Genomic DNA, 25,321 nt, shown 5'->3' with positions numbered 1-25,321 from the left:
GCTGACTTCTATTTATACCCACATCTACTTGTACACAGGAAGTTCTTGTGTCTAGTAAGCAATATTCTCCCCCGAACATCAGGGCAATGATAAGTGGTTATCTAACAAATTATGTTGGTTTGATGATAACTGAATCTGGGTCTTAGTTTTCAGGATTTTCATGGCGAATCTTTCTACAGAAGTTTAGTTGGGAACATGGGACACCCTAAAACCTCAGGAGCCCACAGAATCAGAGAGTGTTCATGTGTAGCATCTTAACTAGCTAAAAAAGTAAAATATGTACAATAGCTTAAGACAAAATGCTACTATTCACACTGTTTACAACCAAGCAGAATGATGAGCAAAGCACTAATGATGGTTTTGTTCCAAATTGTGTGAATGATTTGACCCTGACTTACACGATGTGCTGTTGCTGCTAGGGTGAGCCTGGCAATGTTGGTGCTGCTGGTGCTCCTGGTCCTGCTGGCCCTGGTGGAATCCCAGGAGAGAGAGGTGTTGCTGGTGTTCCAGGAGGCAAGGGTGAAAAGGTAAGGTGGACAACTGCTTTGTCACTGTGTGCACAGGTTTGGGAGATGCCTGAATTTTATTAACTTGAAAAAACCTGAAGGTTACCCCAGTGGAACTTTTATTTAGTGTGAAACTGTATTACTTAGTGAGCGAGTAGAGACTGGCAGTCTTTTCTAAGGTTTTATTCGTATCTTTGCTCAGCATTTGGGATTGGCTTAAGTGGCAATTGGTTCTTCACAGGATTGGGTAACAATGAGCTTATCTTTACCAGAGAAATACTAAAGCTGTCTGAGTACAGACTTTATAGTAGGAATGGGCCTACCAATCACAAAGGACTAAGTCTCTGGATCAAATCCATGACTGCTCTAGGTGCAGTGACAATATAAGTAAATCAGTTGCAAAAAGTTTTGGATTGTATCAATTTTCTAAAAAATCAGAAAGTATTTTAGCCAATTTAAACTCTTATATAAAGCTGTAAACTCTGGTTGCAAGTTCTGTTGCTACTTCTGCTTTGCCATATAATTATCTATAGAATTGATTTTTATCTTGCTATGTACCTTCCATTCCGTATTCTCTCCTGTTCATTATTTAAAATCTAAACTGAGATTTTTAGAACTGCATTATTTGACTAAAAATCCAGTCATTTATCATAAATGAAATTGTAAGGAAATTTTTAAAAATTCCTTGCAAACTTTTTAAAAAACACTATGTATTGACATGCAAATTAATGCAGAAGTCTAGGCTGTATTTAGGGGAAAAAAAAGACATAGAACAGAGTGCTGGTCTGATTTCTTGACTCTAGTGGTGGCGTGGATGTAACTTTTTGTTATATGAAACATATGGCATTTTATGTGACCACCCATATGACATCATTGTTTGTAACAGCTGTTTTCCTGCTTCAATTAGAAAGTATAACACGAATACCTAGAATAATTTTTACAGATAGCTATTTCTTGACCAAAAGTAAAGGAGTTTTGACAGGGGATTTATATTCATAATTGGTAATATACATCAACTTGCTTTTGAATTTTTAATTCCATCCAAAATTCTTGGGACCTCGGAGAATCTAAATAGATTTCCCATGAAAGAAGCAGACTTATAATTCTGAAAAGCATGTCAATCCTCTTTGCAAATTTTCACTTTTCAAGTCAGTACATAGTCAGAAATAAGAATAAAATAATAATCAAAGTCCATTCCCAAAAAATACCCAAAAAATAAGCATCTTGTATGATGTGCAAGTAACATACAGATACCCAGCAAACAGTTCAAGACTTATTTCATACAAACTACTCTGTTTCTTACCAATATAATGCTTTTCTGCCCTCTGTGTATTCTAGGGTGCCCCAGGTCTGAGAGGTGATATGGGTGCAACAGGAAGAGATGGTGCTCGCGTGAGTATCTTTTGGTTCTACTTGAGTTTGCCTTGCTGCACCTCAGAACTTAAGTGACTGAAAAGGATGTTCAGGACTTAAGTTTCCCCCTTATTGTGTTACTGCTTCTTTCTGCTTATTTTAATACAAATCAATGTGATTTTGTTGCCCCTTGTCCAGGGATGTTTGAGTTTAGGGAGAGAAAGAGAGAAAAGTGTTTACTTCTCATGCATCCAAGCAGAGAAATTACATGAGCAGAGAACCTTGTATTGCATAGCTGTTCACTGTGACGTTGTCTTCTTTAATTTCATGGGTTCAGCCCAGACAGCTAATTCTAAAGGCAGCCTGCAAAACTACACAAAATTTATCATTAATTTGAGATTTAAGGTGCCTGTCCTAGAGTTAATACTTGGGAAGGAAATAACAATAATAACAATAATAATAATTGGGAAGGAAAATAACAGAATAGATCATGTGTCCTTTTATCTTGAAAACATCTGGAAGAAAGTTACACACCTTTCTCTAGGAGGAAAGAGAAAAATTATTTAAAGTACTTGCTCCTACTCACATTTTGTTAGAAATGGTGTCCTGTCTCTTGACCTGCAGGGTCTCCCTGGTGCTATTGGTGCTCCTGGTCCTGCTGGTGGTGCTGGTGATCGGGTAAGTCTACTCTTTGAATGAAAAAGTGTCTTGTTTGTTTATGCAGTTTGCCCACACATGAATATTAAAGATGATTTCCATCTTTCTAATGTGCACAAGTTCAGTACATTTTTCAGACTTGGGAGGCAAGTTTATTGGGACTATTCGGCAAAGTTTGCCATAGGACCCCAAACCTTTTCCTAAAAGGGTGGGGAAGTGATGCACATCTACATGGTACTGTGTTATATGGGGAGAAGATTCTGATTCAGGCTTTGGCTGAATTCTTCCCAGTCAAAGTTAAGCTCCACAACCCTTCTCACAGTGTGAGAAGGGGTTTTGATAAAGTGATGAATAACCACACATTATCTCAGAATGATCCTGTCTGAGAATTGTTAGAAATTATTAATACAGGGTGGGTCAAAAAAAGAAGCATTTTCAGCAACATCTCCTCCAGTGGAGACACAGGGGACTGCATCAGTACCACAAGGTCACCCCTGTTCTGGTTACAGCAAGGCCTTTCCCCACAGTGTCATAATGTTTTCTGCTATCTGTTTAAGGGTGAAGGAGGTCCTGCTGGTCCTGCTGGTCCTGCTGGTGCCCGTGGTATCCCTGTAAGTAGTAATTTCTGCAACTATTCTTGTGTCAAAGACATGATGTTCAGAAAACTGCCCTTTTAAAGCCCAATCCAACCATTCCTCTCTTCTTTGTTCTCTCTTTAGGGTGAACGTGGTGAGCCTGGTCCCGTCGGTCCAAGTGGATTTGCTGGACCCCCTGTGAGTTCTGTTTGTGCTTTCCTGATATTGATGCCATTCCTCTCTTTCCTTTGCAAGATTTCTAGCTCCTCATTCTGTCTGTTTTTCTGCCTGTAGGGTGCAGCTGGTCAGCCTGGTGCTAAAGGCGAGCGTGGGCCTAAAGGACCTAAGGGTGAAGTTGGACCAACGGGTGCTATTGGCCCCATCGGTGCTTCTGGACCACCAGTAAGTGAACTGTGTCTTGTTAAAATGCACAGTTCTTAACTGTGCCGTGCAAGCAATACACTAATCTGAAGGCCTTGAGTTTTGAAAAAGTAATTAAAAAAAGAAACAAAACTTCAAAACAAATTAGGCTGTGTGGAAAGTCACCATACTGATTTTTCACGCATTATATAAACTTTGTCAATCTATTTATGTGGGCTCAGATTGTGAGTCTGGAACTGAAACAAGGAGAAAAAAAACCAAACACCTACTTTTCACCTTGCTCTGAAGATCAGCAAAATCAGTGTATCTTGGACCATTCAGGGAGAGATTGTGGGTAAGTTCTGAGCTGAGGATGTTGATACCTTTCTCTCAAAGTCAGGATGTGCTGTCACAGACTAGTTTTCAGACTCAGTCATCCAGAAGTGCATGTGGAAATTTGTTCATGCACCCACCTGCACACAGGCTTTTCATGTGCTACCAGCATTATAGCCCAAAGCTATATTCTGCTTCACATGCATGCAGCCCATTATTGGGGAACTGGTTGAATCATGCAGAAAGTCAGACCCAGGTAGTTCAAATACCATAAAGTGTTGCAAGATAACATGACTTGAGGTACTTACTGCATAATTTTAATAGACCAACACCAGGCTCTTGCACTATGTGGATGTATAAGTCACACAGTGCAAAAGGGGACTTACTGGTTTTGTCCTACTTTCACATTTTGACTTCCAGATTTGTTTAGATGCACATAACATTTGCAAGGAAATTCATTTGAATCATAAATGCCTTATATGCAACTCTTCCTAGGCCTTATGATGCTGATTTTAAATGTCTGTGAGAATTTAATACCCTGGTACCAGGATAGGCAGTGTGGTTTTGGGCCCAGTTATCCTCCTGCTGGAGTAAAAATTACCCTTAGCTATCACAAGAGAGACACTGAGCCCTTATTGTAAATAGAGAACATTAACTGCCTTTGCTTAATCCATCTCTCTTTTTCCATCCTTCATACCTAGGGTCCTGCTGGTGCTGCTGGTCCTGCTGGCCCTCGTGGTGATGCTGGTCCTCCTGTAAGTCTTCAAACTTTTGGTACTGACATTGTTGCTTTTCATGAAGTTATTGTTGCTTTTAAAATTAATCTTCCTTTTCACTATCGTTTTTAGGGCATGACTGGTTTCCCTGGTGCTGCTGGAAGGGTTGGTCCTCCTGGCCCTGCTGTAAGTAACTAATGAAGTTCTACTGGGAGATAAATAAGAAGTTGCTTTGGTTAGGGATAATCCTAAATTTTGTTTCATTGACACAAATTCTAATTGCACTAGATATCTCAGATCCCTATAGGATTGGATAAGAAAAAAAATCTAACTGTTCAGACTCCCAGAGTAGGAGCTATGCATTTAATTCTTGGGGTTTTTTTACAGTGTGTCAAGCATTCTTATTCATCTTGAAGTACCCAATCATTTGCAAAATCTGTGTTTATTTGCTTTTGTTCAAATCAATGGCTACACAGTTATTCCTGGTGGATTGGAATAAGGACATCACGTCCAATGTGCAAAAGCATGTTAAGGTTATCTTGTATCCACACTTTCTAAACTATCTGCAGTTCCAGCCCCTGTCTTGAGCACAGAAATGTCTCATTATGGTTTAGAATGTGAATCCCTGCTTATTTATTTTTCAGCCAGAAAATCTCATTCCAGATTGACATTTGAAATGTTTCTTTTCAAAGGTGTTTCCAGCCTTTACCAAAAAGTAATTCTTTCCCTAGATACCCTAGATATAAATAAATTTTAAATCCCAGTATCTAAAGCAAATAATCCTGTTGAATTGGAAGAGGTTGGGTTTTTTTCTCATAGATTTTATAATTGCAATTAATGTCTCCAGAGAGCGCTAAATCTGTATTTTCCCACCAAATTATGCCACTTTCACCTGCCCTGATTAAAAAAAAACTCAGTTCAATAACCCTACAGCTATCCTCTGCTGACAAAGCTATAGAAGTTGCTGCATCAGAGTAGCTGATAACGTGTTTATTGCAAAGCACATTTTTTTTACATGGACTTAAAGTGAAGTTTATCTCTGATATCCCCAGTTAATGGGTCTATATTGTAATGATGTCATATTCATACTCAATCCTAGGGCATCACTGGTCCCCCTGGTCCTCCTGGCCCAGCTGGCAAAGATGGTCCTAGAGGTCTGCGTGGTGATGTTGGACCAGTTGGCCGCACTGGTGAACAAGGTATTGCTGGCCCACCTGGCTTTGCTGGTGAGAAAGGTCCATCTGGAGAGGCCGGTGCTGCTGTAAGTTACTGAGTATAACAGCTCGTTAAAGGTGTTTCTCTGATGTAAATGTTATGGCTTCTAAGATACTTTCGATGTTTGTGAAGGGCTTTTCTGTTTCACCCACAAATTTAGCAAAGCTTTTAAATAGTTCCAGTGAGACACAAGAAATTGTTTATAGGTGTGTTTGACAAACACTCCTTTAAAAAGTGAACCTGATCCCTGGATCAGGTTTTTTTTGCTCTTTGTTTTTCTTGTGGCGAGTTGTATCTTTCTCTGTAAGTAGAGCAAATGAAAGCAATATGACTAATTAGAGAAAAAATTGATACTTAGTCTGAGAAAGGGGAGCAGAGTCTCCTGCTCTGAAATTGATCATCATGGATGGAAAAGGGAACATGTAAACATCCATTTAGAACAATCTCAATTCATATCTGCATCAGAAACTCTGATTTGTGGGGATCATGATGTTAAAGTTGTCTTCCCCCAGGTTGACTTAGAACTATGCAAATAAATTAATTAATTTTGAGTATCTTTAAGCTTGCACATCTGAATTACTGGCTTTTTTTAAGGTCATACACATTTCTGTCTTATTGAAGTGAGTACCTCTGTGAAATACTCCCATTGTTTCTCAACAAAAAAATTATAGAAATGTCTTCTGTGATCTGCAGAAGTTGCAGCTGAGAATGAAATCTTCAGTATCATTGACAGATATGTATGTTAAATTTATTATTGTCTTGTAATATAAAAATTATTCTCTTCACATCACAGGGTCCTCCTGGTACCCCAGGTCCTCAGGGTATTCTTGGTGCTCCTGGTATTCTTGGTCTGCCTGGTTCTCGGGGAGAACGTGGTCTTCCAGGCATCTCTGGAGCAACAGTGAGTATATTATTAGTAAACTGCTTTAAACAGATAATGTGTTAAAAAAAAAAAACAAACAAAAAAACAAACCACTTGAGGTCCACTCTTATGGGAAGCCAGGGAAAAGGAGATGTAGATTCTCCTCTTTCCATTGCTGCTGGAAACAGAAGATATGAACTTAACAGAGCAATGGAAGAAATTATGACTTGTTGCAGACAAACAAGACTTGTGTCAGTAAGTGAGCATATTTCTCACTGTCATCAGAGGTTTCTGATAGTAAAATTTAGACTGAAGATAATATTTGATATAGTTAGATATGTTTCACATGTCCTGATTCTTTTTCACTTCCTGAACTGGTTGCAGAGAAATGTTTCTCTTAGATAAAGGCCAAAAGTTCTGTAAGACTGGTTTGTGTTGTATTATAATGTCACATTTTGTTACCACTGTTCCTATATTAGGGTGAACCTGGTCCCCTGGGTGTTTCTGGTCCTCCTGGTGCCCGTGGTCCCTCTGGTCCTGTGGGTTCTCCTGGTCCAAATGGTGCTCCTGGTGAAGCTGGACGTGATGTAAGCTGTCTTATTTCCACTTCAGGTTGCTTTTATTTTATTCTGAGCCAAAGACAAATACATAGAAAAAGTGGATGGAACTGGAGATTGTTCTGCTAGCAAACTTGTACCTTGCAATGTCTTCAGAGAAAATTATATCAGGATTTTTATAGGCATAGATTCCCATCCCCAGTTAGGTGACAAATTCTTCAAGGCACAAGTTATGTCTGAAATACATTCTGGAGTCACTATCAAAATCTTTTGACTTCTTTACTTAATTGCCAAGAAAGATGGAGTGGGGAAAAGATTACTTCATTGTTGGAACTGAGAACAAATAGTACATTCCAGGGGATATACACTGGCTATAGAGAAGAATATATCACAAAAGCCTTGTTTATCAATAAATTTTCTTAAACATCATGTAAGACACATTATACGTATCTTTCAGGGAAGTATAAAAATTGCAGTCACTTTTACTTGAGGTATCTAGTGATTCATGGTATTAAAGACAGAGCTTTTTAAAATTAAGGCTCAGAAGGCCTATGAAGCACATTACACAAAATGTTGTAAATCAGTTTTTGGAGTTGTGCAACACTCAGCACTGTTTTGGAGTCCTCACAAAACAGATACACTTAAACATTGTGGCTGAGCTACACAGTGTTTCCCAATGTGCATTCCCTCTCCACAAAACATAAAGTAAGTTTACAGGGTAAAAACACCACAGAGCCAACTCTGGCCTGTGTGGCAGGTACTGCTGAACTGCAGGTAAAGGCACAATGGTGACATGAGCCCTGTGCAGAAGGGGGAATGTAGGAACACTGGAATGGAACAAATTGTTCCCTCTAACGTCCTGCCTTGTGGGTGATTACTTGAAGGACAGAGTCCTGCTCCAACACCTTCATAGAGTAGCAAATAAACTTATCCATTTAATTTAACCATCCAAGTTAGCAGTTCACCTTAAAGCAGGGAATCCATACAGTGGCTATACATGACTTATACTTTGAGAACAGTTCAAGTAAAATACTAACACATTGCCTTGTTTCCTGTTAGGAGAACTATATAAAGCTTTCCCTGAAGAGGAAAGGGAAGGGAAGCGTATTTGATAACCCGAAGTATTTTTAATACAGGGCACCCGCAAGTCCTGAGACTTGCAGGATCTCAAAGAGAACGGAGAATAATAATTAAAAAGAAACAAACTTTCTCTTCCATTGGAATTTTCTGAAGGAAAAGGTTTACTTTTGTACACAGTGAAACAGGTGAAGTGAGATTAACATTCAGAAAGGAAGCCATTTAACCTTGTGAAGTACTACAGCGAAGTAATTTAGTTTTCTGAGAAAATTAATATATCTGAGGGATTCGAGAATAGTATCTATAAGGAAGACCTTTTTGTCTTCAAGTTTAATACTATCCCATTCAATGTCTTCTTACTGTCATTGGAAGCAATTAGTCTGACACACAGTTCCATAGGAGATGAAAGGGGATGGAATTTGATTTTTTTTTTCATGATATTTTAACAGGGCAATCCTGGAAATGATGGTCCTCCAGGCCGTGATGGTGCTCCTGGTTTCAAGGTAACTTTTTTTTATTTTATTTCATTACCATGGAAGAAATATTCCAATATGTGTAAGTCAGTAGTAACACACCGTCTCTCCTGCTGTGTTCCTTTGTTCCCAGGGTGAGCGTGGAGCTCCTGGTAGTCCTGGTCCCAGTGGTGCTCTGGGTGCTCCTGGTCCTCATGGCCAAGTTGGTCCTTCTGGAAAGCCTGGAAACCGTGGTGAACCCGTAAGTTGCTGAAACCTTAATTTTTTTATTAAGGTCTAAGAAGACTAAGATTTGTCCATCAGATATAAAATACCTCACACCTCTACAATGTGTGGATAAATACTTTCTGCAGAAATGTGTTGAGCATGGAACCTTCATTAGAATAGTATACAGCAGTGCCATGTATTTTCTATTCTTGTTTCAGGGTCCTGCTGGTGTTGTCGGTCCTGCTGGTGCTTTTGGTCCAAGAGGTCTTGCTGTAAGTCTGATTTTTAAATACATTACCACATTGATGCAAAAAGAGAAAACATACTTTATTAATAAGGACTAATGACTCTACTCAAGATACTGACCCAAAAAATAGTGCTTAAGGACCTGTAAATATTTATGGATCTAGAATCTCAATCAGCATTCTCTTTTGTGGGATTGGTCCTGAAACTTTTGGGATTGGCACTTTTCCTAGTTGTGTTAACAGGATGTAAATTGAGGCAACCTATGGCATAGTATAGAGTGCTTATGCTTATTCCTCTGACAACTGTGTTCCTTTCTAGGGCCCACAAGGTCCACGTGGTGAGAAAGGTGTACCTGGTGATAAGGGTCCTAGAGGTCTGCCTGGCTTGAAGGGACACAATGGATTACAGGGTCTTCCTGGTCTGGCTGTAAGTAATTGATTTTTAGGATTTTGAATAGAAAGAGTTAAAAAAAAAAAGAGGAAATAAGGTCACCCTAGGGTGGAATTATATATGCACAACCCAGCAGATTGATACCATTACTCCATTCTGCATCATCTTTCAAAGGCCATTAAGAGTGTCTTTAACGCTCAATGCTCTTCATATAAAATGGCAAATTTTAATAGGCTTTTATTAATAATTTTAATAATTAACTATTTTAATGGCTTTAGAACTATGAGTTGCCTTGAAACTCAACTGCATTTGGCTAGCACAGAATTAAAAAAAATCTGTCTTTGTTTTAGTCTTATTTCTTATTTTGGCCAGAAATTGTAAAGCCTCGGTATCAGAGAAGCAGAAGTAATTCATGAATTTTCTTCCCTTTTAAACTGAGGTATTGCCTTTCAGGAATTCTGAAAACCTGAAGAAACAATATAGAGAATTTTATAGGTTATCCCATTAAATACCTCTTTACGCCCTTTCTCCTTCCCTCCCAAAACAAGGATTTTATATCCCAACTCCACTAATAAATGTAATTAGCCCTAGAATACCATTCTCTAACTATAGCTCTTTCTTGAATCATGCAAATACAAACATGTGCCACTGCACTTTTTAATGACTATGACTTTCCCAATAGGGACAACACGGTGATCAAGGTCCTCCTGGTAACAATGGCCCTGCTGGCCCAAGGGTAAGTGAATTTCAGAGCATATTCTAATAATTCTCCCATTACTTTTGTACAATATATGTACACTCCCATTTATATGAATCTCTATTTGCAGTGTTTTTACTGTCATTAAACTGTTCAAATTTCCTTTTAGGGCCCACCTGGTCCCTCTGGTCCTCCTGGTAAAGATGGTCGTAATGGTCTCCCTGGACCTATTGGCCCTGCTGGTGTGCGTGGCTCTCATGGTAGCCAAGGTCCTGCTGTGAGTATAACTCTTATTTTGCTGATTTAACACATTTATGTCACACTAGAAGCCTAGGAGGAATATAGTAGGAATATATGTGGGTTTATTTATTTAAAAAAATTATTGAAGCATTTCCCTATTAGGTTTAAACTTGAAGTCCTTATTCACTCCTTACATCCAGACAGCAAATACACAAAAGAGGTGTGGTAGTCCTACACTGTGCATCTTCCACTGCTTCAGCCCATAGCAATCACCACAGGGCAAGCCCATATGTGCTGCCTCCGATTAGAGCTAAGGGTGCCAGGAGTTAAGTAGGACTATGCATGTGTGGAAGCATTTAATGGAGAGAAAAATATGTCTAACAGGATGCCTCTTGTCTTTTGCTTTTGAAAAACTTTAGGGTCCTCCTGGACCCCCTGGTCCCCCTGGTCCCCCTGGTCCCAATGGTGGTGGATATGAAGTTGGCTTTGATGCGGAATACTACCGGGCTGATCAGCCTTCTCTCAGACCCAAGGATTATGAAGTCGATGCCACTCTGAAAACACTGAACAACCAAATTGAGACCCTGCTGACCCCAGAAGGCTCCAAAAAGAACCCAGCTCGCACTTGTCGTGACCTAAGACTTAGCCACCCAGAATGGAGCAGTGGTATGTTGGTGCCAGATATTTGCCCTTTCTGGCTCATTTCTTTGAATGGCATCCTTGGCCACCTGGCAAAAATACTAAGTGACAAAGAAGAAGTTATTGCTGTCTCCACTGAAAATAGATACATTCTGAAAAGCTCTTTATTGCTATTGCTGCACATTATTCCAAAAATTTTTCAAAATAATGCAAAAATACTTAACCCTAGATTTCAAATGCAGTTGCTTATACATTAACAATCCAAAATATCTATGCATCCTGCTTATCACCTTAATATTGTTCCTAGCTGTGATATTTATGGCCTCTCTCTGAGTTCCTATATCAGACAAGTGAATATGAACTGAATGCAAAGGTTAAGCTGAGTGAACTATTGTCCACATTTCTTTCCTCAATGGCAGGCTTCTACTGGATTGATCCCAACCAAGGCTGCTCTGCAGATGCCATTAGAGTATACTGTGACTTTGCCACTGGTGAGACTTGCATCCACGCCAACCCTGACCATATTCCCGCTAAGAACTGGTATATCAACAAGAATGCCAAGGACAAGAAGCACGTCTGGTTTGGTGAAACTATCAATGGTGGCAGCCAGGTAAGTGATGTATGGGAGGATGAGTGTTTTCTATAACGCTGTCTGAAGAGTTCCCAATTCACTGACTCTCAGCAAGCAAGCAAGCAGATAAACTCTCTTAGGGGAGAAATATGGAAAAGGGAACTACCTTTTATCTCAAGGGCACACAGCTCTGGTTCTGGTTTAGGGCACAGTTTGCTAAAAGTATTTTTCAGTATTGTTCTAATATTTCTTGATGTCTACTAGTGATCAATTCAACATCACTAATTGCTATTGCTGAGGGAAGCCTGGACTGGAATATGGTACGTTAGTATAAAGACAGTCCAGAAATTCTGAAAAAGTAAGAAACCCAAATTTGCTTACTCTTTTAATGGAGATTTTTTTACATACTACACTATTCATGGAGAGATATTTATATTACACATCACAGATCCACACTGTATGCCACCGTAACATTCAGAATTATCAGTGTAAACAAAACCAAGAAATATGTCTTCTTGCACATTAAACACTGTCCCAGCCAGTTGCAAATAAATCACTTTTGTACAGCTAAGGAGGTCTAATTACATAATTCTTAAATTAAATTGAGTTGATCTTTTGATGAAATCGAAGTGTCCAAGATCTTTAATATTAGAAGATTAGATTGATCCCACTGGGTCAAAACAATCTAGGGTCCTGTTTCTTACAGTTGCTAAAAGTAGATGCTGTAAAAAGAATTTAGGAATGAGGTAAACATTTGTAATATCCACAGGCACTATTCTATTAGATTCAAAAAAGAATAAGATTCAGGGTTTTCTTGAGACAGGCAATGTTTCTGTGTATCTGTGGAAACAGTAAATTGTCTTCCTTGAACTTATTTGCTCTTGTCTCTGAATCCACATAAACTGTTAACACCATATCTCAGAACAGAGTTCTACAATTTAACTACCTCCACTCATGGATGTTGTCAGTCTACCTTCTACTAGTTTTATTTGATATTCTTTAGCTCTGAAATTGCAATAGACAAGTGACTGCAGACTTAGGTGATTCTTGTTTTTAATGTTTCTAGAGCGACTATCACACACTTGCATTACAAACATCCAGCAATACAACTGACTGGGTTCCTCTCTGTTTTTCAGTTTGAATACAATAGTGAAGGAGTGACCTCAAAGGATATGGCCACCCAACTTGCCTTCATGCGTCTACTGGCCAACCATGCCTCCCAGAACATCACCTACCACTGCAAGAACAGCATTGCCTACATGGATGCAGAAACTGGCAACCTTAAAAAGGCTCTAATGCTGCAGGGATCCAATGATGTTGAACTACGAGCTGAAGGCAACAGCAGATTCACTTTCAGTGTTCTTGAGGATGGATGCTCTGTAAGTAATGCATAAACCATGGGCACAGTGACTGTCCATGCTTAAGCATGTGACTGGGGACAGAGTCGTGCTTTGATTTAGAATTAAATAATCAGTCAGACCAGCAAAATTTTACCCAATGAAGACAAATAGCCTACAAACCCAGCTGGTCCAGATCCTTAACAAGTGGAAAGGACTGGGCTACAAACAAATCCTACCTTGTACTGTACAGTGTGGCAGAAAAAAAAAAAAAGCTTCTCAGAGGGACAAGATCCAAATTCTGTGTAAGCAGAAGACTGATGACAAAACAGTGCACAAGCTGTAGAAGGGGCAGGATCTTTAAGACCTGAAACACTCAGGCAAGGTTCTTTGTGGATTTAACATCAGTGTAAATAAATTAATAATAGCAGTTTATGTAGAGCATCACATATACAACTTCAGGAGGTTCAAGTAAATATTTTATCTGTGTCAGAGATCTAAATTGTTGGATATTGGGTATCTGATTTTCAAACAATGGAAGCAAATTAATGCAAAATTCTTTCAGAAATTATCCATTCAGGTGAAACAACTACTTAATACTAGGAACAATGCAATAACCGTTGTAATGAATCTTGTCTTACAGAGGAAGAACAACCAATGGGGCAAAACGATCATTGAATACAGAACAAATAAACCATCCCGCTTGCCCATTCTTGACATTGCACCTTTGGATATTGGCAGCGCTGATCAAGAATTCAGTGTGGACGTTGGCCCAGTCTGTTTTAAATGAATGAACTAAAATTAACTTAAAGCCTCTCCCAAATTATTCTCTTGTCATTTCTTTTTATAATGAAAGCTGACTCCTTCCATTTCTTCTGTTCATCTACTTGCTTAAACTCTGGGCGAAAGAGAAGGAGAAGAACTGATTGGAGAATTGTGCAATGAAATTTAATACAGCCCCAAATGGACTTGGAAGTCTTTCAAGATTTAACACCTTGTTTTGGGAAATGTCAACCTTTGTAAAGAAAAAAAAAAACCAAAATAAAAAGTCATGAAAGTTTGCACCATTTGTGGCCTTTGAATATCTTCCACAGAGGAAGTTTAAATCCACAACTTCCAAAGGTTTAAACTACCTCATACACTAAATCAAGTGTGATCCACATCTTTTGTAGGAACTTCTCCATACAATCTGGGGTACTTTCAGTTCCACTCAAAATACAGTGGTGCTAATTGCATAATTACAGAGTATCTTTCCAATACTTGAACTTCAATGGTGCTAATGACATTTAAAGTATTGCTTCTTGTTTCTTTGAAGTCTGTCTTAAAACTTAGAATGTCCTGTCTCACCCACAGCTTAAGCATGTGGATCATTTTTCCTCATCTTTGTCCTCTTCCTCCAAAATCAGGTTGCTCCTGCTTTCAAATCTCATTTCCATCTTCTACAAAGGGTAAAAAAAGAATCATTTCTCAAAAAAAGAAAGAAAATGTATTTTGTATATGTGAGATGTTTAAATAAATTGTGAAAAAAAGTAATGAAATAAAGCATGTCCAGTGTTCCAAAAGAAAGTATTTAATGAGTTAAGTTACTTGCTTAGATGCAGTGGCAGATGCTCACACCCAGATATTACAATACATTTGCATTGCTGTAACTCTGTTAGCCCATTGCTGTAAAACATTTGCTTAAAGTCTTGGGAGGCTGCTTACAACTTTCTTAAGGGTGTGATTGTCTACTTGACTCTTCATTTCAACAGCATCTTTTGAAAAGATCCCAAGAAACTCACTCAGTAACTCTGTGCCTCATAGTATGAGAAGTTCAGAAGCAGAAATAATTCCTTCCTTTTTTCCAAGTTAAGCAGGACTAATGGCTGAAAGACAGATCATGATCTCACTTAAAGGTAGAAGGAAAATAAAACTTCTGTTTTACACTTGGAGACAGAAAGCTCCTGGCTCTTGAGAGAGCTGTACTGGCTGGTGCTATGCTGTAATCAGCAGAACTGTGCCTGTGCACTTTAGAAAGGATGTGCAGAAGTCTGTGAAAGGAATCTCAAATTTAGTTGTCTTGTCAGGAAGCTCAGGGTTGTTAGGCCCTTATTCGGTTCTGTATGAGACACAGAACTACCTACTGTTGCTAACCTTAATAATTTACCTTCACAAAAGAAACCACAGAAGTCAAGACTGTTCTTCGCTGAGACCTTTTAAGAGAGTGCTAAAAGCACTAAATGATCTGCAATTCCAACAGCCATGTTTTTGGAATTGAGAACATGCTTGGGACAACGCAGAGAGGCCCATGAAGACAACAGCAAAAGCAGGTAAGGGGAGAGATGAGACAGGCTTAGTCAGCGGGAACTCCCAAAGGAAAGCATGAAGAAAATATCCAGACTAAAGTCTCTGTAACCTGAAGAAAGCACCACTCCAAAGGTTAACAGTGGAGAGACTGAAGGCAGCTCCAAATGTTGCAAGGAGGAATAACCACTAAAAACTGTTTCTAAAGACATTTTTTGTCTTGGTTGCAATGAACTGATTAAGAAAAAAATCGTATTGCTTTCTAGCTACCGAAATTGGTTCTTTGGGTGAAATGAAACAACTTTTCCCAAATGCCATTTCTGAACACCCTTAGTGAAACAGCAGAGCAGTTCTTCGGCATTTCCACCGGCGTTGTGCACCACCTACTGACTCACATGCTAATTACTGGCCCCTGAAGAATATTTCTCTAGGGTTTTTTTTCCTGAATTCACAGTCATTTTTACTGTCCAAATATTCTGAACTGCCTGTGGCTGTTTCTCCAAAACATCAGGCTCAGAACTCACCCTAAAACTATATAAACACATCAGAACAAAACCCATCCAAACCAGGAAACCTTCTGGTAGCAAACTGCATGCTCACTCAGGGTGGAAAAAATACAATAATAATTTAGTCTTTCATTTGTCAAGTCCTGTGAATCTGAAATTATCTTCTCTCTATATTGGTCTAAAGGAAAGGGTTTTTTCTTCATGGAATCACAGAATCTTCTGAGTTGGAAGGGACTCACAATGATCATCAAGTCCGACTCTTAAGCAAATGGTCCATACAAGAATCAAACCCACAACCTTGGCATTAGTTGCACCATGCTCTAACCAATTAAGCTAATCTCAGAGCTGAGATCCTTCCTCCATAATAAGTTCTTTTGGGCAATTTTATCCAAAAGGGTTTACCACTACCTTTTGGTAACATTTGGTATTTAACATCTTGAGGTGTTAGAGTCTGCTCCCCAGTTCCGGTAAATTCTCTACAACAGTTCCTAGAATGTGTGGCAAGAAGAGTCACCCAAACAGAGCCTGCCTTAATTTGGGAAAAATGTTTTTCACAATTTTTCTGGTTAATAGTCTTTTTTACCTTCTTGTTTATTTTTATCTTTCAGCATTTAAAGGGGAATAAGACTAATTCCTCAGTTTGAAAGAACATCCATTGCTGTTATGGCTATACCTGCCTCTATACCATGTTTGGTTTACCACAGTCATCTGAAATTTCAATTCCTGCAGAAACTGTGCATACCCAAAGTTATTGGTTCCCCAGATTCTGCAATGATATCCTAAAGACCTCTGCTTATTCTTCTGAGGAGGAGCAAAGAGGGCAAAATGCATCCATGCAGACCGCTTGCCTCACAATACACATAGAGTCGAACTAGAGTTCTCCATAGTTTCTCTCAGCTACTTTAATATGCTATAGATACAAGAGAAACAAGATAGATACAATAGATACAAATAGATACAATAGGTCCTTTGAACTTTTTTCAGTTCCATGTATGGTTCTAGGGTACAGACTTCAAATACTTTGTTTCAAATAGTTCCTGTAGCTTTTGAAATTATTGTTTAACTAGTAGCATCCAATCTGCTGAATAGCTTAAGAGTTAATGTTAAGAATTTCTTCCCTGTGCAAGACAAGCTGGTGGTTAGTGCCTGCAGACGAAAATGTCCTTGGCTGTCTCCAGGTGAGAGGAACCAGCATTTCATGTCCCTCCTCCTGAGCTGGGATGACCTCAACTGCTTTGGGAGCATGAGCTCTTTGTCCCTCCTGGAGATTCAGGAGCTACATTTCTACCCCCCACCTACATATGTCCCACAGATTAACCATTTAATAGGCAGGTAAACAGTACTGTTTCTAAGACCTTGCTCATGTTTGGGACAGTGTTTCTCTGGCCCTGTATACGATGATATTACCATCTCCATAGCCTTTACTGTTGTCTGTATATCAGCACTACATTTGTAGTGGGTTGATCCTGGCTGGACTCCAGGTACTCATTACAGCTGCTCTCTCATTCTCCCTCTGCAACTGGACAGAGGAGAGGAAAAGAGAAAACAGTGAAGGACTCATGAATTAACAGCTGGAAGAGGTCACTTACTGATTACCTTCATGGGTGAAACAGACTCAAAGTGCGGATATTACTTAAATTTATTACTAACAGGATCAGAGTAAAAAGAGTGAGAAGTAAAATAATCTCAAAAACACCTTCCCTCCATCCCTCCTTCCTTCCATGTTCTCCTTCCTCCCCCTCAGAGGTGCAGGGGAATGAGGAATGGGGCTTATGGTCAGTTGTTGTTTCTACTGCTGCTCAGAGAGAGGAGTCCTTCCCCTGCTCCTGTAGGGTCCCTCCCACGGGAGACAGTCCTTGATGGACCTCTCCACCATGAATCAATCCCTTGGGCAATAGTTATTCCCAAACTGCTGTCCTGTGGGTCACTTCTCCATGGGGTGCAGTCTTTCATAAATGAGCTGTACCAATGTGGATCCCCCACAGGGGCCACAAGTCCTACCCAAGAAAAACCTGCTCCAGCGTGGGCTTCCCTCTCCAAGGGCTGCAGGTCTCTGGCAGGACCCTGCTCCATCTTGGGCCTCCCAAGGGGTCACACATTCCTTCATGCATCCACCTGATCCAGCATGGGCTCCTCCATGGGCTGCAGGTGGGTCTCTGCACCCCGATGGTCCTCCATGGGCTGCAGGGGCACAGCTGCTCCACCATGGGCTGCACCGTGACCTGCAGGGGCCTCAGCTCCGGCGCCTGGAGCACCTTCTCCCCCTCCTCCTGCACTGACCTTGGTGTCTGCACTGTTCCTATGTTCTCACTCTGCTCTTCCCTGGTTGGAATTCTCATCTGCGCAACAACCTTTGGTGCTTCAATATGTTACCACAGAGACATTACTATCACTCCTAATTGGCTCAGCCTTGGCCAGCGGCAAGAAGCCCACCCTGGAGCTGGCTGGCATTGGCTCCACCAGACAGGGGAAGCTTCTAGCAGCTTCTGACAGAAGCCACCCCTGTTGCCCCCCCTGCTACCAAAACCTAGCCACAGAAACCCACTACACCATTCCAGATGTGACCACTCTGTTAATAAAATTATGGGCCAATGACTGACCTTTGGATTGAGTTGCTCTCTCACTTTCCTTCTAGGTCCATAGCAATCTTCTTATATTTTCCTTATCCTCTGCTCCAGGAGGACTTTTTGGTCTAAAAATCTGTTCTCTATGCTAACCCTACATAAATACTGTGGAAATTTCATATGCAACAACTCAGCAGCTGTTTTCTGTGGGTTTTGTCTGAACAACTCTTTTACCTCCTTGCCACACACATGACAATGCGTTGCCCAAACACAGTATGAAGACTATTTGCATTGGTTCCTACTGACCCCTTCATCTGTTTCTTAGCATGCTTATGAAGTGTAATAGATTTTTCAGTTAAACTCATAGCTTTTTACTATATGAAGCTCTGAAATTTAGGATAGCATGATGTTCTAAAAAAATATTAATTTTAAACTCATTATCTGATACGATCTGAATCTAGTGTGTTGAAAACCAACTGGAATTTGTATTCCGTTTCCAAGTTGCTTTGCACTCTTCTGCCACCTAGAGGGCACAGAGGCACCTTCTGAAAACTACAAGCTGCTTTTCTTGCTCCTTATTTGAAGAGTAGAAGCACTCTGTCAAAGCCAACAGACAATATCAAAGATCTCATCTGGTTTTATTAGCAGTTCTATTGCACCTAGATCAAGGCCAGAATTTTTTCTTGGCTATCAGCTCATCTCTTCACCATGTAATTGTCAGCTTCCTGCTCCCAAGTTGATTGAATGCTGGAGTTTTTGCCTTCAGCTTTGAAAGCAGCATTTTGATTGCCTCTTTCCTAGTATTTAGATACTTATGCTCCAGCACTAAGAAAGGAAGACATCTCAGAAAGACTGAATTCTTGCACATACCATGAAAACAGGACTGTGGAGAGAGAGCTCTGTGAGAGAAGGGCTGCCTCATAGAATAGAATCACAGCATCACAGAATGTTTAGGGGTTGCAATGGACTTAAAGATTATCTAATTCCAAACCCCCTGCCATGCACACTAGACCAGGTTGCTCAAGGCCTCATCCAATCTGGCTTTGAACATTCTGTGGGGGACAGTGCTCAAAGTGCCAGGGCATCCACAACTTCCCTGGGCAACCTGTCCAGGGTCTAACCATCCTCACAGTAAAAAATTTCTTCCTAATGTCTAATCTATATTTCCTCTCTTTCAGTTTGTACCCATTACTACTTGTCCTATCACTGAAGTTCCTGCGAAGAGTCCACAAGAGAGCTGCTGAAGGATAATGGGCTTCAGTGGTTTCACTGCATATGGATTTGTTCTGGGTTTAGGCTTTAGAGAAAGTCATATACTAGTAGTATATGACTACACTCGTACTATCTCAGTACAAGTGTTTTTAAAGCATAAGCAAAAACATCACACGAAAGAATTAAGATCCATATGACTATCATGTGAGTAATTATTAAAGTGTGCCATGCACAGGACATTTAAAGCTAGAAGCAAACAATAACAGTTGTCCTCTAGATTCCAACTCACCAGGCTATTACACAAAATTCCTGGAAGTGACACAATTACTCAGTTATCTGTTAATTCCTAAATGACAAATCTTTGCTAAGCCTGAGGGGCACAGTAGTCCACGTTGATATTTTGTATACATATGTTTACATTTCAACATAATAAAATAACACATACACTTTAGAGCTCACAGCAACACAACAGAGCACCATACAGAAAAACAAATATGACAGAACAAGGAACACTGCAATATTCTTCTTAAATGAAACCATTTCTATGCAATTTCAGTTTAGAATAATGACACATGGAAATATTTTAGTCCGTTAATCCACTGCTGATACTTCAGCAAACTAGGGTTTCAATGAACCCGAGGCTAACAAAGAATTATAAATTTCCAAAATTTCATAGAATAGTTAGGATTGGAAAGGGATCTTAAGGTCATGTGATTCCAAGCCCCTGCCATGGCAGAGGAAAGGGAAGAACACGTCCCTGGGTGGGCTTGAACCACCAACCTTTCGGTTAACAGCCGAACGCGCTTACCAATTGCGCCACAGAGACTCCCTTGTTCCTGTAACTTTCATAATAAAATATAATTTCCACTTCCAAAATAAATTTATCTCCCTAAAAATAATGATTTCAAGTAGCAGGCATTTAGTGCAGAGGTGCTAAAAGAGAACATGGTAATCCTATGGCATTGGTATTGCTGGCAGTCAGAATAGAAGGCTTCTACTGTTTCCACAAATGCAACACAGCTTGGATAGTGGCTGGGTTGGCTTCCAAAGGCTGCCCCATAAATAGTATGTTCCTTATGAACACATGAATATTTTCCTCATGAAACTTATAGATTAAAGGTAATTTAATTTTTCTTCCATCATTGGTGCTTATATTCCTTGCTATATATACTTGTGAAAAATTAATTACACTCTTATAAACATATAAAAACTCTAAAGGGAAAATATCATATGAGAATGCCCTACTATTCCTCTGATTGAAAATGTTTAAATACCAGCTCTCTATAATAGCTGACTTTATACTATAGTAGCCATTTTATCTTCTTACATGTTTCCAGTCCTTGTGACTGCCTTGTGCCTTTGACTGAGGACAGCAGCTCCAACTCCAGAACATGGAGTAATGCTGTAATGCTGAAGGAGATCTACCACGAACGAAGCTTAGCAGCAAAATTGTATGTGCATGCCAGGTCTGACCCATGGCACAAAGTTCTCCTTCTATGTACACTGAGCCTGGCAAATAAAGTCAGGAATCATTAAAGGAAGAACTATCTCATCTAAATTATACCTGTGTAAATTACATCTATCCAATTTAAACTTATTTTCTAAATTGAATAGAAAGTCGCCATGCCTCCTCATTCACCTTATTCTAACTTATGAGTAAATTACCAACATTCTAGTGAGTGTTTTCAGTCAGAGGTGTTAAAAAATATTCAAATTGCTCCTCAAAGTGTAAAAATGCATGTGAAATGAGGACAAAGAAAGATAAGCACTAACAGAAATATTTTAACAAACAATAAAGTTTGTTCACAGTATGAAGGCTTCCAAAGTTCTTGGCTTTTTGAATGATACATGAGACAAAAATTATGCATCAATGGGAATTTTTCATTTATGGAGTAAAATAACCCATACTACAACCAGAATTAGGGTGGCTGGTTTGTTTGGATTTTTGTTGTTATTTTAGTTTGGTTTTGTTGCCTTTTTTTTTTTTTTTTTAAGAAAAACATAACCCAGTAACCACCCATCTGTATACCTGGGAGTTTAAGGGATACCTTTTCTCCCTCTATCCCTGAGAGAATAAACCTAAGCACTTTAATATAGTGTTTTTATAATTTAAAAACAATGCTGAGAAAGTGATTAACAGGCAGACTTGAATAGAAAAAAATATAGATTATATATTGGCAGATAGTAAAGACATTGGTTGGATGGAAATGAACATATCAATATCAATACATTGAACATATAGTAATAGAGGAATACCTGAACTCAAATTTTGCATGCACATTACATTGTGTTTGCTTAATACTTTAAATTCTTCTGTTTCTCAGGTAATATTTCAAAATAAAACATTGCTTGAATGGATAGACTTCCTGTTTCTTGTTTCAAATATTTCACTGTTTTTCCCCCCACATACAGTTATTTTTTTCATCTATTATTAAATGAATAATCAAATTCAATGATTTTCAGAACTTCTAGAGTAGTGTTTCTTGAATGACAGGGAAATGGAAGGTTGGTGAAATGAAAACGGAACTTTTTGTGTGTTCAGAACTCAGATCGTTCGTTATTATTGTTTACCTGTTCGGTTAAAAAAAACCCAAAACAAACAACATTTTTTCTGTTCATTTTTTTTTGGCCAATCCTAATGAAAAGAATTCTGCTGGATCTGAGGGAATCTGTCTAGCACAGTACGTACTTCAGAATCACCCAAGGCTTGGCAACTGCTCACTGTTTATTTCCCATATTTGTTTCCCATATTTATCTGACTGCATACTGCACACTTTTCCTAAGTTCTATATTTGTTTATATGGTTTATATGTGGTTACTTTATTTTGTGGAAATGTCTTTCCTGTGACAGCTTGTCCTGCTCCGGGCCTGGCGGGTTCAGTGGCTGCTTCCCAACTCCCCTGTTGTTGAGGGACTGGACTCAGAGCCCAGATTTGCTGCCCTGTATCTTTTCCCAGGTACAACTCAGGTAGCTGCTTGTGGAGGAACAGGATTTCCCTTTTGTAAGACTTCAGCAATCATTTCATGCATCCCCTCAAATCCAGCTAAATCCATGGGGGTTGGCCTCTTCTCCCAGGCAACTATTGATAGGACAAGAAGACTTACTCTTAAACTGCACCAGGGGAGGCTTACGTGGACATTAGGAAGAGTTTCTTCACAGAAAGGATGGTTAGATATTGAAACGGGCTGCCCGGGGGGGGGTGGAATCACCATTCCTGGAGGTGTTTAAGGAAAGGCTGGATGTGGCACTTAGTGCCATGGTTTAGTTGACATGGTGGTGTTGGGTCATAGGTTGGACTCGATCTCAGACATCTTTTCCAGCCTTATTGATTCTGTGATTGTGTCAACTTCCTTGTACACTTACCCGCGTTCAGAGGGAGTGAGCGTCTCCCAGCCTGGAATGACCACTCCCTTGTCAATAGAAGAGTAACAAGTACTTAAAATCGCATTATTTAGCAAGAAGCCCTCACTGTCCAGTGCCAGCCGTCACGCATAGGGTACTCCTTCACGGAGCACGGTCCCAACGAGGTCCCCACCACCGCCCCCTCAGCCGCGGGGCCCGGACCGCGCAGGGCGGGACCCACCGGGACCCACCGCAGCCCCACGGCGGCCGCGGGGCGGGGAGCGGAGCGCTGGGGCCGCCCGCTGGCGGCCGAGAGGAAGCGGCAGCGCCAGGAGGGCGGCGGTGGCTCCGCCCCGGCTGCAGCGGGGCGTGGGGCTGCTCTCGGCCGCGGCGGCGGGGACGGCGGCAGCCGGCGGGGTCCGCGTTGGCCGCCGGCGGGGACCCAGTGCTGCCCCGCCGCGCCCGCCCGCCCCATCGCACGCTGTTGTCATGGAGGAGCCAAGATGGCGGCGCTGGCCTACACCGGGGGCAAGCGGGAGATCAACTACTACTTCAGCGTGAGGAGCGCCAAGGCGCTGGCGCTGGGCGCCGTCCTGCTCCTCACCGCCTGCCACGCCGCCTCCCGCCGCTATCGAGGTGAGGGGGCGGCCGCGGGCGCGCCGCGGGGGGCCGCGGCTGCCGGGCAGGGGAGGCGGAGCCCCGGGACCGCGGCCGTGCGGGGAGGGCGGCGGGTTTCCCCGCCCGGGGCAGCTGTGGCGGGCCGGGGGGCGGCGGGGGTGGCAAGCGCGGCCCTTCCCCGGCGGGCCGGGGCGGCGGGGCAGGTCGGCGGGAGACGAGCGGGGACCCGGCCCGCGGGGCCCGACCGGGGGGTCACTGCAGTTCCCGCCATCCGGGCGAGGCCGAGGGGGGTGAGCGGGGCTGGCGGGGCCGTGGCGATGCGGTGTTTGCACCGAGAGCGCAGCGCAGCTCCCGGGGCCCGGCCTGCGGCAGGTGAAGCTGCAGGGCTAGAGGGTGGCTTCTTCCCTGTCACTTGTTCCCTTACGGGATGATTAGTTACCTTGGCAATTAGTGGTTAAAGTCTTAATTGGTACGAGACTTGGTGTATGTGATTTCACTCCTTGAACCATCGCCTCGACCATAACAGCGTCCGGCCGCGCTGGCGGGTGAAGCGAGCCGCGGAGCTGTTGGGTTTCCCGCGTTGTCAGTGGCCGTGGAACAGGCGGTGACCGAGCTCCGGGACCGAGCGCGGCCGTGCCCCTGCCCGCCTGTGCACGGGGCGCCGCGGTCACGGGGCGCTGGGAGCTCCGCCGGCTCCGCTTCTCCGGGCTTGTTTTGGCCTCGGAGCAGCGAATCTTGGCGTGATCCGTAAATGCAAATGGAAATGCTGAAGGAAATATTTTCCTGTTTCCTTGTCACGCTAAAAAATGTGGTATGTTTCTGTGGGCAAATCAGAAAGTTGATCCATAGAGAGATCACTGCGGCTCTGCTCGTTGTAGGACAAATGGTGTCGGGTTCTAACACCTGCTGCCAGCATCCATGCAAGGCAAGGCTGAGGCAGTTCGCTGTGGAAATGGGAAAGGGGGTAGGGATCTTTATGGATACAATTCCCCAGGTTCACCCTCTGGCTGGCATGTCAATGAGTCTGATAAACTGACTAGTGTTAAGTTGGAAGACACAGAAGCATTTACTAAATTCTAGAGGAGCTCAAACATGAGGTAATTAAACTTACCTGTTGTGCAGTGTTCTTAAAGCATAAGAGAGTCACAAAACTAGACAGGAGGAGAGTGGCAAGACCAGCCTAAGAAAATAGGGACTGCCATGTCAAGCAGGTTACAGGGAAACTAAAATATGCATAATTTCAATATATTTTGGGAGAGTTAATTAGAGGGGGGAGTCACAGAATCAAAATGGTGAGAGTCTACTGGACTTTATGTGAGTTGATATGGTCTGTATGGATTGTTACAAACCTTTCAACAAGTTTTTTTTGCCTAAGTCTTTTAGTTTTTTGAAGCAATTAGAGGGTGAGAGGTTTTCCTCTAATTGTTTAAAAGGTAGGAGGACATAGAAGTCAGAGAGAATAGAGAGTTACCAGTTTGGGCTTCTTTGAACAAGTAACATTCAGAAGAATGAGTGGTTTAGGAAAGGAGGGTGGAAGATTTGTAGCAGACAAGAGTTTTTAGGATAGATAAAAGCAGAGGTGCTTGAGAAATCATTCTGCAACCCTGCGGTGATATCAGACATCTGAAGTCCAGCAAATGTCACAATGCTCCTGGCAACTAATGAAAAAAGCAGATTTTGCTGTGATACTGCACAACTAAAGCTAACTGGAACCTCACTTATTGTTAGTGGTGTTGGTCACCTCCTCTTAGTAGTGGTATAATAGAACTTGAAAAGCATGAACA

The 25,321-nt window shown here is 41.3% G+C and overlaps 2 protein-coding genes, 1 long non-coding RNA gene and 1 other non-coding gene across 4 annotated transcripts in view; 2 read left to right on the top strand and 2 right to left on the bottom strand.

Annotated features, from left to right (window-relative positions):
* Nucleotides 1-14,078, top strand: part of COL1A2 (collagen type I alpha 2 chain) — a 38,960-nt gene extending 24,882 nt beyond the window's left edge. The window contains exons 32-52 of the mRNA XM_051802608.1: nt 420-527; nt 1,845-1,898; nt 2,484-2,537; nt 3,074-3,127; nt 3,236-3,289; nt 3,386-3,493; nt 4,486-4,539; nt 4,633-4,686; nt 5,600-5,761; nt 6,509-6,616; nt 7,057-7,164; nt 8,661-8,714; nt 8,818-8,925; nt 9,110-9,163; nt 9,456-9,563; nt 10,210-10,263; nt 10,394-10,501; nt 10,884-11,130; nt 11,523-11,713; nt 12,811-13,053; nt 13,655-14,078. Of these exons, the coding sequence (XP_051658568.1) occupies nt 420-527; nt 1,845-1,898; nt 2,484-2,537; nt 3,074-3,127; nt 3,236-3,289; nt 3,386-3,493; nt 4,486-4,539; nt 4,633-4,686; nt 5,600-5,761; nt 6,509-6,616; nt 7,057-7,164; nt 8,661-8,714; nt 8,818-8,925; nt 9,110-9,163; nt 9,456-9,563; nt 10,210-10,263; nt 10,394-10,501; nt 10,884-11,130; nt 11,523-11,713; nt 12,811-13,053; nt 13,655-13,801 (2,232 nt within the window). The 3' untranslated portion in view covers nt 13,802-14,078. The remainder of the gene's footprint in view (nt 1-419; nt 528-1,844; nt 1,899-2,483; nt 2,538-3,073; nt 3,128-3,235; nt 3,290-3,385; nt 3,494-4,485; nt 4,540-4,632; nt 4,687-5,599; nt 5,762-6,508; nt 6,617-7,056; nt 7,165-8,660; nt 8,715-8,817; nt 8,926-9,109; nt 9,164-9,455; nt 9,564-10,209; nt 10,264-10,393; nt 10,502-10,883; nt 11,131-11,522; nt 11,714-12,810; nt 13,054-13,654) is intronic.
* On the bottom strand, nt 6,496-24,089 carry LOC127477766 (uncharacterized). The gene is made up of 3 exons (XR_007907027.1): nt 23,977-24,089; nt 7,040-7,206; nt 6,496-6,605 (listed from the first exon to the last, which is right to left on the bottom strand). It is a non-coding gene; the product is annotated as an uncharacterized LOC127477766 (long non-coding RNA).
* Nucleotides 20,329-20,402, bottom strand: TRNAN-GUU (transfer RNA asparagine (anticodon GUU)). The gene has a single exon. It is a non-coding gene; the product is annotated as a tRNA-Asn (tRNA).
* Nucleotides 23,296-25,321, top strand: part of CASD1 (CAS1 domain containing 1) — a 28,466-nt gene continuing 26,440 nt past the window's right edge. Inside the window, exon 1 of the mRNA XM_051802614.1 lies at nt 23,296-23,555. Within this exon, the coding sequence (XP_051658574.1) occupies nt 23,423-23,555 (133 nt within the window). The 5' untranslated portion in view covers nt 23,296-23,422. The remainder of the gene's footprint in view (nt 23,556-25,321) is intronic.

The sequence above is a fragment of the Manacus candei genome, unplaced genomic scaffold (genome assembly GCF_025592945.1).
Source record: "Manacus candei isolate 608988 ecotype Guabito, Panama unplaced genomic scaffold, ASM2559294v1 h1tg000056l, whole genome shotgun sequence".
Taxonomy (NCBI): Eukaryota; Metazoa; Chordata; class Aves; order Passeriformes; family Pipridae; genus Manacus; species Manacus candei.
Note: the sequence above shows the minus strand (reverse complement) of the source record. Positions and strands in the feature narration are given on the sequence as shown.